This window comes from Hyaena hyaena, unplaced genomic scaffold (assembly GCF_003009895.1).
Source record: "Hyaena hyaena isolate Hyena2069 unplaced genomic scaffold, ASM300989v1 scaffold_704, whole genome shotgun sequence".
Taxonomy (NCBI): domain Eukaryota; kingdom Metazoa; phylum Chordata; class Mammalia; order Carnivora; family Hyaenidae; genus Hyaena; species Hyaena hyaena.
The window spans coordinates 332,475-348,960 of NW_024081336.1; the positions used below are offsets into that span (position 1 = coordinate 332,475).

At 35.7% G+C, this 16,486-nt stretch overlaps 1 protein-coding gene across 10 annotated transcripts in view; it reads right to left on the minus strand.

Annotated features, from left to right (window-relative positions):
* The window catches only part of KIF21A (kinesin family member 21A), a 144,988-nt gene that overhangs the window by 57,955 nt on the left and 70,547 nt on the right, over positions 1–16,486 (minus strand). For all 10 annotated transcript variants that reach the window (XM_039217662.1, XM_039217660.1, XM_039217658.1 and 7 more), the window contains exons 2-10: positions 13,087–13,309; positions 12,789–12,971; positions 11,072–11,221; positions 10,222–10,356; positions 9,498–9,665; positions 7,343–7,458; positions 2,412–2,607; positions 1,844–2,033; positions 1,417–1,480 (exon numbers count right to left, since the gene is read on the minus strand). In XM_039217662.1, coding sequence (XP_039073593.1) covers positions 1,417–1,480; positions 1,844–2,033; positions 2,412–2,607; positions 7,343–7,458; positions 9,498–9,665; positions 10,222–10,356; positions 11,072–11,221; positions 12,789–12,971; positions 13,087–13,309 — 1,425 coding nt within the window. The remainder of the gene's footprint in view (positions 1–1,416; positions 1,481–1,843; positions 2,034–2,411; positions 2,608–7,342; positions 7,459–9,497; positions 9,666–10,221; positions 10,357–11,071; positions 11,222–12,788; positions 12,972–13,086; positions 13,310–16,486) is intronic.

Below are 16,486 nucleotides of genomic sequence, written 5' to 3' on the forward strand. Positions count from 1 at the left end.
GCTACTGACTAGACCCAGGACTCAATGCCCCAAAAGTCTCCACCAAAAAGGTAAAGCCTAAAGATACATATATACCAAATAAAAGTAACAGTTATTTGAGTAACTTTACAACCACATCAGATATCTTATTTGTTTTCACTTTTTGTTTTTGTTTTTGTTTTTTTTAGAGAGCACAAGCAGAGGAAAGGGGCAGAGGGCAAGAGATGGAAAGAGAGAGAGACAGAGACAGAGAGAGAAAGAGAATCTTAAGCAGGCTCCATGCTCACTGTGGAGCCCAACATGGGGCTCAATCCCACAACCCCAGAATCATGACCCAAGCTGAAATCAAGAGTCAGATGCTCAGCCAACTGAATCACACAGGGGCTCCTAATTTTACTTCTTTAAAACATTTAAGGGATCCATTGTGCTTTGTGGAGGCAGAAGCAATGGAAACTACTTGCCTCTGTCTGAGAATCTCTAAAACAGCTCAAAGGAGAGAAAGAGCACACAATACAAGATGGGGCAGTGTTAGGGCGGCTGTGAAAGATGATATCCACTTGGTCACTTGGTTATCTTCTGCACGTGGGCAGCAGCAATGAGATCTGAGTGCCTTAGATGCTTCCCATGGACCTGTAGCTCTACTTCAAGAGAAAGTAGCTCAGCCATCACAGCAGACCATGGAACCCGAAAATATTATAGAAATGAATTGTGTCCCTGACCTGCTTTCTGACATGTATTACCCCAGCCTGAATTCAGTGGTCTTCTCCACATTCCCACACCAGGCATGGGTGTTCTTTTGACTGATTTCTGTCATTCCATATACTATTTATGTAAGTCACTCCACCTAGACTGTGAATTCCTTGTTTATGTCACAGTTGCTCAGTCCATGGCATGTTGCCTCACATACAGTGAGCATTTGTACTATGTTGTATGAACTGAGTGTTGGGGGAGCCTCTGTGTATATCTAAGAGGCAGGAAAATTGGTCAGAATTCAATGAGTCACACATAAAGAACAGCTGGAAAAGTAGAAAAGAACAGGAGTAATGAGAGATTTAAGAAATTAGAAATGACTTATTTCTGTTGGCCATTTCCAAATGTCAGGGAAAAAGGCACAGGGAGGGAGCCACCAAAGGTAACCTCACAGATAAGAACTCTGCCTGTCCTGTATGTCAGGTTGGATAAGCTCTCAATGAGAAGAGGATAATATAGAAAGATAATAAGGGAAGAGGAAGGAGAAAAGTAGTTTGAAATGTGACACCGTGGGAAAGGTTAAGTACCTATTCCCCTAAACTTAACCTCATCAAAGAGCTGAAATATCACTGTGAATAGTTACTAAGCAATATTACTAGCATATTACTAGCAATAATTACACAGCAATATTACTACACTGCAGAACCCAAAACATGTGCATTACATATTAAAGAACGTGAACTGCACCTGAGATCTTCGATTTCTTTGATATAACTGTGAATCATATTACTTATCTCCTCATTCCCTTCACCTGCAAGATAAAATATAAACTTCAGATTTTTTTTAAAGTAAAACTTCAACAAAACAGAATGGGAGAAAAAATGTTATGGAAACAAAACAATAATGCTTTAAAATTCATACAGCAGATTTCTTACTCTTAATGACATAAGCACACAATACAATATTATTATTAAAGCAAAGGCCACATTTTGTTTCTTCAAGAAACAATTTGTATTTGTATTATTTACAAATTAAGTATGTACCTTAAAATCACAGACTATATATACACAGATTGATATTTCTAGTTTAAATATTCCAAGAAATTAAAGACCACAAAGAATGTTCCCTGCCCTCTAAGAGTTAATCCTTCATTCATCCCATCTTACACACATACCCGCTCTGGAAAGAACTTGGTTGGCCTGATCACTAACAAGCTGTGTGATTCTGGTCCTCAATGCATCAACTGTCTCTTGCATGGCTTTAATTCTTACACGCAGGTTATTATTTTCAGTCTGTAGCATAGCATTCTCATGAAACATGTCATTGATGCTTTCCACACCTTCCTCGTCAATTATTCTTTTACCCTACAAAAGGAAAACATTTCCCTGTTTGTTGAGGGACCTTAAATATACAAGAGTTTTGTTTAAGGATACAACACTTTCACAACCAAGAACCCTTTTGTTTTAGCACCCTCTACTACATCCCTCTGTGGTGTATTTGTCACTAAAGAAAGTGATGGAACAAGAAGCCTTTTGAAACAAGAGCTTGGTCAGGTTGATACGCTGAATGATAATAAAGGTCACCCACAAGGAAATCTAGAGGATTTGATCTCCAAAAGGAAGGAAGTCACTATTTTGATAGACAAGAAACTCCAGAAACATATATGTATAAACCATCACAAAAAGACATCACTGCATTTGCAAGATGTACCACAAAATGTGAAGTCAAATCCATTCACTCACTGTTTTGTACTCCATGAGTTCCATCTGAAGGCGTGTGATCTCACTACGAAGTGCATTAATTTGCTGACTAGCTCTGTCCTGATTGACCATCACCTTGTTCTTGATATTTCTAGCCCGATTGGCATATTTCAGGGTATTTAAGGTTTCCATAAAATCTCTGTCTGAAGGGCTAACACATGCTATCATGATTGTTTGGCTGTAAGTTAAAAAGAATAATTAGGTTTACAGATAAAATTAAATGCTGAAATAAGCATTTTTTAATATCCTGCCATTTGAATAGTATCTTCTCTTCAGGATACCAAAAGATTGATACTACTACATTAAAAATAAAAGCAATTTTAAAAGCCTCCATGCTTTAAGACTATCTTAAGGAAAAAGACTTTTTACTTAGGTAAAACTGGGGGAAATGAGGTTATATTATCATTCTTTTACCCAAAGTACTTTGAGAAAGTACACTGCATATATTTTGCACTTCTTTACAATTATGAAGCAATGCAAATAGTTCTAAAAGTCAATCTGCCCATAATATGACAAGTTACATTCAAAAATCATTTCTTTCATTACCTACTTTATATTTTAGGATTTTATATTTTTATTCCTTTTTTCTTACTTGTAGTGTTTTTTTAATGTTTATTTATTTATTTTGAGAGAGAGAGGGGAGAGAGCACAAGTGGAGAAGGAGCAGAGAGAGAGAGGGAGAGTGGGTGAATCCCAAACAGGCCCCACACTGTCAGCACAATGCCCTATGTGGGACTCAATCTCACGAACCATGAGATCATGACCTGAGCCGTGTTGCGGATGAAATGACACAAAGACAAGACAGACACAAAAGACAGACAAAGACACAACTCTGGCCGGAGGAACAATTCTACACAAGCCCCTCTTGTGGTTTATTTTATACCCCGGTAACTGGATACAAACTGAAATCTACAAGATGCATTCCTTTACCAAATAAGGGCAAGTAGCCAAACACATTTCAAGGACAGGGGTAGCAAAGGGAGGAAGCGACCACAACATGTTTACTAAGAGGCTTGCTCACAATTCCAGCCTCCTTCTTATTTCTAAGGAGGGCATGTTCCCTCGTGTGCGAGCGGATCATTAACCTTGGATATTGTGTGCAGGCCCCTTGGCAGAACATCCTGTTTGCAGGCATGATCTGCCCAGGCAGAGAGTCCAATATGAAGGCACATCTCAGAATCCCTAACCACGCTTTCTTGTGGTCACTGTCGGGCTCCCACAAGCCAAAATCAAGACTCAGATGCTTAACCGACTGAGCCACCCAGGTGCCCCATTTTTGTTTTTTTAATTTAATCACTTGTATACTGATTTTTATATTAGTAAAGAAATTTACATAAAATCCTATCATCTGAACAAGAACAGTATTTAGTACATCCACATGTTTTATAATGTAAAATCTCATTTGTGACTGAGTGGTCAAAATTTCCTTGAGTTTTCAGCTAGATTACACAGGAAAAAAATTGAAAATTGTACTTTATGGTCATGATGAATTACTTTCCAACCAAATAATAGGATAGTGAAATGCTTGGTATGCCCCAGAGATTATGTCTGTCAATGAAACAGACATGGCGACTGTAATCAACATGGGAAATGTACAGGAACTGCAGTTAAGCAGCTACTTTACCCACTCAGGTAGGAAATTCATGCCTATCAATTCTAATCTGTAGCCTCCTAGTCTGCTTCCACTCCCAACTTCTCCTAGTAATCTCAACATAGCATTCATTGTAACCCTCTTAAAAGGGGCACCATTCCACCCATCTCTTTCTCTTTATCAATGCTTGTTAATCCTTATTTACTCTTATTCAAGATTCAACTCAGAAATCATCTAGTCCAAAAAGTCAATCCTCATTTTGCCTACTCTCTTTCTTTTCTTCATGTCCTTTGTGTATCTTTTTTGTTGATTTTATTATTATTATTTAAATTTGATAGACCCCAACTCTTGGACCCTAAACTGCTGGAGGATAAGGTTCATCAAGTTTTGTTTGTCAGTATACATGTGTGACACAATATTTGGAACCTAGTAAGTCATTAGATAGTGAGGTGTGTCACGTATACATAATATTTACTTATTGGGGGTTAGAAAGTTAAAACAATTCGTGCATCTCTAGCTTTTTCTTTTGGTAAAGAAAATAAGGTAATCCAGTGAGAGAGATGGTTGGAGACACTGATTAGAGAACGGGACTACTCAAAGTGCAGTCCCCAGTTCAGGGCCAGTCTGAAAATTATTCGTTACACGGTCACAATACATAACAAAATTGAGAGTAGACATTTTAGACTTTTACAACATTTGAACTTGCTGTAACTAATGACTGTATATTGAATGGAGTTCAAGTGTCTTTGAACTTACATGGTAAGTCACAAATGGGCAAGCTGAGTATAATCATGCACAATACTAACCCACCATAAATTGAGGATGGGATAGAAGAATTGCCCCTTCACAAATATTTTAAGAAGCACTGGGATCAAGTGCTTAATTAAGAAGAATGGTGAAAGCCAGTAATGAGAGGGTCTAAGATCTATTAGATAAGGAAAAGATCACATATTAAATAAAATACCAAACACACAAATTTCAAAAATGGTTGTATTTATGAAAACTTCAAAGAAAACATTAAACCTGTTTATTTTTAAAGTTTATATAAAACCACAACTCCATTTTAAAGGAAACCATATCACTTAAATGGATTATTTTTTTAATAAATCCTATATATTATTTTATGTTATATCTATTAGGAAATAGATCACAGTGTTAACAGTAGTTACTTGTAGGTAACAGAAATATAATTTTTTTTATTTGTGCTTTATATTTTTCTGTATTTTTCAAAAATTTTCCTATAAGCTTGTGGTAATGTTATATTAAACATTAAAAATTTATGAAAGCCATCTTTGGTTAAAAAAAATAAAAGTCACTAAATTATAACATAAATAGATGCAGCTTATTCCCCCAAATACCTTTGATCTAATTTTTCTTAACAAGTAATTTGTACAGGGATGCCTGGGTGGTTCAGTTGATTGAGCATCCAACTCTTGATTTCAGCTCAGGTCATGATCTCACTGTTTATGGGATCAGCCCCACATAGGGCTCTGGGCTGACAGTGCAGAGCCTGCTTGGAATTCTCTCTCTCTCTCTCTCTCTGCCCCTTCCCTACTTCTGTATGCACTCTCTCTCTCTCAAAATAAATAAATAATAAACATTTTTTTAAAAAGAGTAATTTATACAAACTTTACAAAACAAAGGTATTCTGTTCACTAAGCCTTACACAAAATATAACGCTTTTACTAGAAGTTCAACCTCAAAATTTTAAGCAGGAATTGAGGCTCACTAGGATAGAGTTAGAAGGGGTCTTTTCTGCTGGAGAGTTAGCATCAGTTCAGAAATGGGTGGGGGATATCGGAGATTGTAGCCAATCTGTATTTGGCTGCAGCCAATCTGAAACTCCAGGGAAATTCAAGACCCACAGTGCAAATATCTTAGATTGCTTACAGCGCAAGCAAACTGAAGGACTGAAATATTTGAAAATTACAAAGGGAGGACATTTATCATCTCTGTTTTATAGTTAGGAAATAAATATAGGAAAGAACTCCAATTTAGCAAACTTGAAAAACTTCTATTTGGCTTAAAAAACAAAAACTGGTGTCTTATTATAATAAGACCCAGAATGATACTGAAGGTCAGCCTAAGAATATAAAGGAAAAGAAAAATGCAACAAAGGAAGCAATATTGTATTTATACACAGAATATGCTTGGAGACAGATGAGTTAAGACAACGCAAACACTACATAAAAGGAAGACATAATAAAAATAATAAGATCATAAAAACAATTGAAGTCTATAAAACAAAACTTTACTCCTAAATCCAAGTAGATTTTACATTATCAAAATTCTTTGAATAACAGTTGTTCAAAAAGGAAGTTTGCAAGTCTAATTACCAGGTGATTTTACAGTATCTAATGATCTTCCCAAAAAATGTGTCAGGCCATTGAAAACATTGAAGCTTCACTGTGGTTGTCTGTAACTTGTTGAATTGCACTATGATTAAATTTAAATGCCAAAAATGCTTCCGCTTGTAAAGCAAACATGTTGATATTTATAAAAAGGGATGAATTATCAAAAGAATGAGTTTAGCTGATGAAACGTATTAGAGTGATGCAAAGTATGGAAAATGAGGACTATCAGTGATATCGGCAAAATTAATAAACAGCAAACATCCTGTATTTCATTCAATTAACATTTAAAAAAAGTTTTTCCACATGTAAAGAAATATCAAATTTTAGAAGATTTTGTAAAAAGTATGAATATTTAATTACTTTTAATTACTTAAAAGACATCACTTACTTTTCAACAAAATTCTCTTAGGCTTATAAACTAAGTGACTTTGAATGAATTACTTAACCTCTCAGGATTTGAATTAATTTCCTTTTCTGTAAAAGAGGAACAATGACTTGACCTCAGGGGATATTATTAAGGATATTGTGAAATAACCATATACAAAAGGACTCATACATTTTGGGTACTTACAAATTATTAGTTCCTCATTCTATTAATTTGCTTTCTAATAAAAACAATTCTCATAAATCACTTTAAATTTACTTTAAACTTAATGAGTAATTAAAATTCAGGAGTAGGGGCGCCTGGGTGGCTTAGTCAGTTAAGCGTCCGACTTTTGCTTAGGTCATGACCTCACGGTTTGTGGGTTCGAGCCCCACGTCGGGCTCTGTGCTGACTGCCAGCTCAGAGCCTGGAGCCTATTTCAGAGTCTGTATCTCCCTCTCTCTCTGACCCTCCCCTGCTTACGCTGTCTCTCTCTCTCCTAGAAATAAATAAAAATATAAAAAATAAAATAAAATAAAATAAAATAAAATAAAATAAAATAAAATAAAATTCAGGAGTCTGGAGGATAATCACTGATGCATACCTATTACCCCCGAGGGAATCCTGTAGCAATCTTGTCAGCTTAGAATCTCTGTAGGGGACATGGGTGGCCCTCTTGCTCTTATCTCCCAGTGCACTGATTACATTGCCAAGTGCCAACTGAAACAGAGGGAAGAAAGTGATAAAACTTTAGCAATTATAACACCTTTAAATAAAAAAGCCTATAGAAAATAATGTGGAGACAGAATTGAGAACACCTGTGTTTGGTTTTGTATTTTTGGAATATGAAGTATACTTCAAAGTTTTCTATATTAACTACTAAAAACTGACACCACTCAAAATTTAGTACTATAATATACCTATCACTCACAAATACTTAAACTTCTACTCAGAGATTTTCTGTAAAAAGAGAAATGCTATAAAATTGGTGACAAATAACCATCCCTAGAATTGTGAGAGTATCAGGGTGTATCTCCAGAAAACTGTCATTTCATGTTTCAACTTCTTCTCAACTCAATGAAGAAATAAAATGCTGTTAGTTTAGCAGATTCATGAAACTTTGTTATTACAATATAGCTTCCTTATGGTAAAACAAAATCTTCTTTAACCATAATAAAAATATCAGTATGATTTCATTGAAAAAGTGTTCCTAACACAAGAATAGCTGTCTTAAGAAATACAATGAATCTACATGCTAAGCATCCAATATTTTTAAAGTAGGTCAAATTGTTGAATGTCTAGTCCCTCCTCCTGCCACTCCTGTTTTTCTTACTGAACTAAACTAGAACCTACAGCATAAGCACTATCCTGCACCCGACTCACACTCGCCTTCAGTAAGGCAAACAGTTATAACCAAGCCTTTGTCGGGCCAGTGGATTCTGCAGAGACCAACATCAGCATTACATTGAGTTTTAGTCGGCCCTTCACCAGGGAAGCTTCAGTTTTAACCACTGGCCACACTGAAACTCTACCAGATGTATCTGAACGTACTTCAGTGGCCTAAACAGGAAAAGAGATCAATGGCTTTTGTCTTTTCCTGACAGCACAAATGGCGATTCCACCATGTTTTTCTCCTAAGCAATTCAGATCAATACACAAAGTCCAGGATCCAGGTGACTCCCTTTCACACAACATTCAACCATATGGTGGAAGCATCAAGCTGAGTGTTGGAGTTGGGAGATCTGGCTCTCTCTACTCAGCCTTCGTTGTTAATTTCAACACTAAAGGGTTGCAATCACTAGGAGCAAATTTTATTGGACAATTGCAAAATAGGACCATTTGACTGGAGTCCCCCAGCTCCAGGAAGAGAAGGAAAGAAAGAAAGCAGAAAGCACAGGCCCCAATGCTGTATACATCACAGAAATTTAGGGATGCCGTTACTTTTATGCAGAAACAAATGTCCAATTTTATAATGAAGTCAATAGGAAAAGATTTATTATATAAAAACTTAGCCTTAAAACCTTTCTTCCACATAACACCACTAGGTGGCATGGTATTAAGCTTAATTCCTATAGAATCTAGGAAAGTTCCCATTTTAAAACAATCATTACTCTAAAAAAAATTGATTATAATTCCCAAAATAAACTGATGGTCATAAATGTTAGCAAAAACTTTAATACTGAATATTAAAATATTAATTTTGACAATATATTTTTAAAGTTGGAAAGAACTAAAAAACTTTTTTAAAATTTATTTAATTTTGAAAGACAGAGAGAGACAGAGCATGAGCGAGGAAGGGCGGGGAGAGAGGGAGACACAGAATCTGAAGCAGGCTCCAGGCTCTGAGCTGTCAGCACAGAGCCGGACGTGAGGCTTGAACTCATCAAATGTGAAATCATGTCCTGAGCCGAAGTAGGACGCTCAACTGACTGAGTCACCCAGGCACCCCTAACGGAGGGAAGAATTTTAAAAATCATTTTTACTAAACATATCATTTTTTGCATATATAGCATAAAATTTAATCCAACCAAATTTTCACACATGAAAATTAGCAATGTTTTGAAGAAAAAACGCTTATAATGTGAGGAGATCAAAATTCAGTACATTACTCCTAAGTTTATAAGTTTACTGTAACTTTCATTTCTCAGCTCAGTGAATGAAGGATTTCCAGGTGTGTCTTATGTACGTTACAAAAAGGGGAAAGGACAATAGAAAAGCTCTAAGATATTCTCAGCACAAAGCTGTAGTCTTCGTCTTACAAGCCCACAGTTGATGGAAATGCCTTCTTTTGCTCTCTCGCCTGTGGCTCCAGTACGCTTCAGTCTTTCTGATCCTGCCAGATCAACAAAATGGAACTTTGCCGTCAAGGTTTCAAACTCATTCATCTGCGATGATTCAGAAATCACTTTATTGTCAGTCACATTTTCCTGCGATTGAGGAAAACAATAAAAAATATTTTATTAGTGTGACACTAAATATCCTCCAACCCTACCTTGCCCTTATTAAACATATATTAAATAAATTAAATATAAGTAAATATGTCTAATACATATAATGTTCAAAAATAGGCAAATAGCCAAATAAATGTAAATGCAAAAAAAATCTTCTGGCAATTAGAAGCCTAGACAAAAGTAGAAAGGAGCTTGACAATCAGAAACTAGCTGATATGAACTGAGGCTTTGTTTATGATGATGAAGAGAAAGCTGTAGTACACAGTCCTCAATAGGAAAGGGTCTCAGATGACTACATCCATCACCACAAAGCTGCAGCTTGCTTTATGGTTGCTGCAGACACTTACTAATGTTTTATTTCAAAATCTTACATGGTTGGCCAGCTTCAGTTTAAACAGGATCAGAGACATCTCATTAGGAAAAGGAACGATTAGCCAAACTAAATTTGGTTCAAATATACTCTCCTCGGATTTACGTGGATTTTTAGGAAAACGAAGCCTGCAAGTTTAAGAAATTAGAACCAAAAACTCACAGCATCTATCTGGGGACACATTCTGGTCTGACACAAGTGAATGGTAAATATGGCATGTGAACGTGAGCTCTGAACATTCATCTGGGTACTGGCAGTGGTCCGGGATAGGGCACCCAGCTTCAAACACTGCATCATCTGGGAAAGGGAAAGAAAGATTTATTTGAACAATATTTAAACACAATACTATACGATCAGATTTCGGAGCTACTGTCCCAAACCCACCACATGAGGGTCTGTAAAAGATGAAGATTTTCATATTATTTCAGTTACTGGCCCTTTTCAAGCTGAACTTCTCGGTATAATAGTGTATTATTTTTTTAATAGGAGAAAACACTGAGATTCCATTGTTTGTCATTTGCTGACATTTGCAGCTTCCATTCCAAAACTGTTACAGAAGAACGCTTTGGAACAAACTGAGCAACAACATGAATTTTTTAGGCCCTCTGTATCTTCTCTTGAAATATTTTTCTGTAACTTTTCTTAACAGTTTCCCTTTAAGAACCATGATATAGTCCGGCATATGTAACAGCAAAAGGTACAAAAAAATTGAGGTCTCATCCTTCACCTTCAATGAACTAAGTCCCTTTCTCTATCTGTGAAAAAAAAAACTATACATCCATCATCTTAGATTCTTTTGATGCTATGATAAATGTACTGACTTTACCATAACCCTGACATTTTAGATAATAAAATCCTGATATAAAAAAATATGGGGGAAGAAGACAAGATTTTAACTCCATATTCAATATAATGATACAAATTTCATATCTTGATCTTAAGCAAACTAGCAGTAAAGCTGATACTAAATTAAACTAAATATGCTCTATTTTAACTTTAACATAAATGTCACCTCTGATTCTGTATTCACAGTACGTGTTGTGACTCCCACAGTATAAATTCCTCCAGTTGAATCTTCATGAATTCTTATATTTGATTTTTTATTTTTTGCATCAATATCACGAGTGGTATCAAATAAATCAAGGACCTCTTCATTATATAGCTATAACAAAGAAATATCATAAGCTTAATTCCAGCAGAAATTGCCTCATGGCTATTAACATACACTGCATAATATTATCTTTCAAACATATCTTGAAATGTCTTCATAATAACATTTCTCCAAAATAACACATAAAGGGGCGCCTGGGTGGCTCAGTCGGTTGATGTCCAACTTCATTTCAGGTCATGATCTCACAGTTCGTGGGTTCAAGCCCTGCATCAGGTTCTGTGCTGACAGCCAGCTCAGAGCTTGAAGCCTCTTTCAGATTCTGTGTCACCCTCTCTCTCTGACCCTCCCCTGCTCATGCTGTCTCTCTCTCTCTCTCAAAAATAAATAAAACATTTAAAAAAATTTTTTTTAAAACAAAATAACATAAAAATAATACAAATAAATAAAATAAAAATAAAACAAATAGAAATTTGTATTATTATTACAAATACAAATAAATGCCAGATTTCTTTATAAGAGTAAGAATAATAAATGAATTAATCATGACTAATGAGTTGAAGACTAGCTAACATGATCTATTAATCATTTGTAAGAGATAAACAAATATTGATAAATATAAGTAAATGTGTAAATACCAAATGCAGACAAATCCTAAGCTTAGGGGAAAATTTAAGAATTTTTACTACTTTAGCTAAAAATATTTCCTGTTGCCTTATCACATTTCCTAATGTATCCAAAATTTAATACTTAGTATTTTTCCAGGTTCAACAGTATTAGTGTTTCTGTCAATAGTGGCTAAGAAGATTGAAGCACCACCTTAGAAGAGGGTGCATACACCTATTTTTCTATCTACATGCTTAAAATCACAATACCTAACAGCGTTTTGGAGGATGAAAGAAGACACAAGAACACTGTCTTTTCATTTCCACCATTAATTACCTTTCTTTTGGCAGAAATATACAGTTACATCATTCTTAGTTTTTACTAAATTGGGATGTCCATTAAAACCAGCAGGAAGATAACTGATGTTAATTTGAATTATGTTTTCTATTTTGTGCTATATAATGCTGAAAATTTTTATTAATGATCAAAATGACTAGCTCAGGTAATCTAGACTAGAACTAGACTAGAACCTTCTTTGGACTGAGCACCTAGAATTATAATGTTGCCATCCACCTAACTGCAATAGTGCTCAAATCCTAAATGCCCTCTTACTGTCATGTTCCTCCCACCACACTGCACTGCCCTAAATTAATCAAAATCTGCCCTGATCTTTGGACATACTAGCAGGAATACTAGCTTTTATAGCCCAGTCAGTACTACAGCCTTCATTCTATTATTCCACACACCATTGCTCCTTCTTAGTCACTTAGTTCCCAGAGCTTTGTCAGCCTACCTACATTAGAACATTGTTCAAGTGTTTATAATTTTTAATACTAACAAGAAGAATACTTATTACTTATTAGCTATTGCTACTACTAACCTATTAATTTACTCAAATGTTATTTATTGAGCACTAAGGCCAAAACTATACTAGAAACTGGGAGTATAATATCATAAGGGCTATGGTCTTAAGGATAAAATGTAAAGGAAACTAGTAACACAATTAGACTATTACCTCTAAGAATTGGGCATTCACTTTAAAATCTGGAGGAGGAAGCCCATTTTTAATTGCAGTGTGTTTTTTTTCTTCAATACTCTTGAAAAGGTGTTTAACGGCACGAGAAATAATACCCTGTTCTTCCTCCATGATGTTAACATCAAATCCTGTTCCCATTGTATATGTTTTTCCAGCTCCAGTCTGAATAAAAGAACAGAACAAATAAAAATGCATGCTTAGTGTAATAATATAACTTAAAGAAACAAAACGAACTTCTGAGAAGTTACAGCTTCTATGAAAATAATTTGGTACTTACCTGTCCATAGGCAAAAACTGTAGCATTGTATCCTTCGAAACAACCTTCAATTAGTTTTTCTATACATTGAGTATAGATCTGCTCTTGCTGGGAGTCAATGTCAAACACATAATCAAAAGTGAAAGCTTTATCTTTCCCTAGGAAGACCTGAGGTTCTCCTGGTGTGACAGATGTACATATATGGCATCCTTCAATCTTCTCTTTGGCAAGCTGTGGTCTTATTCTGTGAGAAATAATTGGGAAAAAAATAAAATAAATGGGGAAAAACTGGAAAAAAAGACTTAAAAATTCCTAGCCAAACTTTTTTAATGATTTATTTTTTTATTTTTTTATTTTTGAGAGAGCGCGCACGAGAGAGAGAGAGCACAGGCAGGAGGGCTGAGAGGGAGACACTGGATCTGAAGGGGGACAGGATCTATCTGTGCTGACAGCTCAGAGCTCAATGCAGAGCTCAAACTCACCAATGGGGAGATCATGATCTGAGCCAAAAACTGTACGCTTAACCCCCTGAGCCACCCAGGTGCCCCAGGTAAATGTTTTTAAAACACTAATGTAATCTACTACTGCTTCAGTTGAAAAGTTTAAATAAATTAAATTATACTGAGTCTATTTCAGTATAAGTTACTTGACAATCTGGAAGAATCATGAACAAGAATAAAATTAATCTTAAAATTAAATACTTTTGTGGGTGAATACTTTTCCACAACTCTGTAACAGGTAAAGATTCAGTCAAGTAAATTCTGCCACCAAAATGCTGTTGTTTGTTGTTGTTTTTGTTTTAAATTTCTTCTCTTTATTTCCAGGGAAGACAATACCCAACAGTGAAAAATTAAAAATCTCATCTTTATCTTGATGCCCTTGACTTGTCTTTTTAGCAAATTCTTCACCCATGGTTTCCAAACTTATTTAACTACTTCCTTCTGTCAGCTTTACATCTTGAAGCACACTCCCATAATATATATGTAGATGTATTCATTATAAATGATATGCATATACTCTATTGATATATCATGTATTGTGATATACACAAAAGCAGAATTTTGTAAAGGAAGAAATTAAAAATAAATACAAAAAGAAGTTCCAGTATTTTCTCTCCAAAACCCAGTGAATCGTCAAGCACATCTCCTAGGGTGTCCTCCAACTATTGGGAAAACCACAGCATTACACCCACCCTACATCCACTTCCATCTGCTCCAGATTCTAGGACCCTCTGCTTTTGCTTCTCTTTTTGATTTCAAGGCCTATTTTCAATGAAGAAAAGTAAATATGGTGATACATTGCTAAGAGAACCAACCAAAATACAGTCTTATTATATTTAATCTATAAAAGGGACTATCTTGGACATACACATCACTGACTTACTGTACCTAGGCTTTTTAAAAGATTCCTATTTGCCATGAAAAGCAGCAGAAGTTTAAGGAAGAGAGTAAAGACAATCAGTGATGGAAAACATAAAATAATAAGTACAGACAAAATAAAGGATTTTAAAGGAATCTAGTTCCACGTTTTTATTTTTTGAGATCTGTTTTTTTTTTTTTTAATGGGGTCAATAGAAGTGGAATGGGTTCATCAATTTATTAGACAGAGATAAAACCAAACCTAAGTCCAGAACGCCTGAATTTTAACCCTTTCAGATTCATCAGGATAGGTCAATGGAAGGATATGAAGCTGATACTGAAAAGGGACAGAATTTCTGCAACCCTGGATATCTAAAATAGAATTTTATACTACCAAAAAAATGTGTTAACAATACATTTATTTATGTATTTTTTCTTTCCTCTGTGATAACGCTATTCTTCTTTCATCAAGTCTTCAATTTCACTTACTTGTTTTAATGGAACACAATAGTCAATGTGGAGCTGGCTAGATACTGTAGAAAGAGCAAGAGAGTAGCCATTAGAAGACTTGGGTTTAACTAGCTCAGTCACTCCACAGCCATCATGCAGTCTTTCTCTCAGAGCTCCAGTTTCCTCACCTAGGGATAGAAACTATAATTTCCAAGGTTCCTTTTAGATTTAACACTACTTGACTGCAAGGTACTGTATTATTTTTTTTAAATGTTTTTATTAATTTCTAGGAGAGAGAGAGGGAGACAGCGTGAGCAGGGGAGGGTCAGAGAGAGAGGGAGTCACAGACTGAAACAGGCTCCAGGCTCTGAGTTGGCAGTCAGCACAGAGCTCGACGTGGGGCGCAAACCCACGAACCGCGAGATCATGACCTAAGCAAAAGTCGGACGCTTAACCGACTAAGCCACCCAGGCGCCCCTGCAAGGTACTGTATTATTAAAAAGGGGGAAGTAAAATAATATTTATATACTGCTATAAAACTAAAATGATATAACAAATTAAAAAAGGGTTTCTTAGATGAAGCTACAACCATGGACTACAGAAACAGCTAATGGTAGTAGTAGCTTTGGCTCCCTGGTTCCAAAGGAACCAGTCTTCTTTTCAAACTCCCTTTTTCCTATCTTACTTCATCCAATTATGACATGAAAACTATAACAAAATCCTCATCTTTCTTGGGAAAATCACCATCCTGACTGCTGCCAAGCTAAAAACAGGAGAGTCAACCTCAATTTCTCTCCCTTTCCTATTCCATCTACTTAACTGATCTTCAAGAGCTATTAACTGTCTCTGAAATAGTCAAGAGCCCACCAATTTCTTTCCTCCCCCATCAAAACCACCATTATCTCTTACTGGGATTATTGCAAATCTCTTCACTAGCCTGCCTGTGTCAATTCTTGCCCCCACCAACCTGTTCCACACATTGCAATGTCAGTGATATTTGTAAAATATGAAGTTGATCAGGTCACTACCTTGCTTAAAATCATTCAGTGCATTCCTAAATCCCTCTGTAGTCTTTCATCTTGCCATGCTTCATCTCTGAAATAAAGGATCTGATTGTCGATAATGGTGGTTGGGATGTCTTATTTTTAACCATTTTTCTAATAAGCTATGCTCTCTGTACCTTCAAATATACTGCTCTCTTCCTCTGGACACTTCTCCACCCTCTCAATTCCCAACTCCATTTCCAGCCTGAATATCTCATGTTTTCAGTCTCTGTTTAAATTCCATATCTTTAAAAAGCTCTTGCTCTTTGCAGTCCAACATAAAGTCGTATCTGAACACAGGCTTTCTCTCTCTTCCTCATGCCCCCAGGATTCTGCTCTCTCCCTTCTTTATAGCTGTTCTGTGAAGCTTAACAAATCCCATGTAATAAAACAGATAAAAATAAACACAAACTGTCTAAATGAAAATGAGTACTGGGTTACTATCTGAAATCAGTGCCTCATTAATTTTAAGTAAATTATTATAACCATAGGCTAACTTATTTGGCTATTAAGATACTCTTAATTTCATTTTAACATAACAAAGAAAAAGTGGATGCCATTTGAATTGCA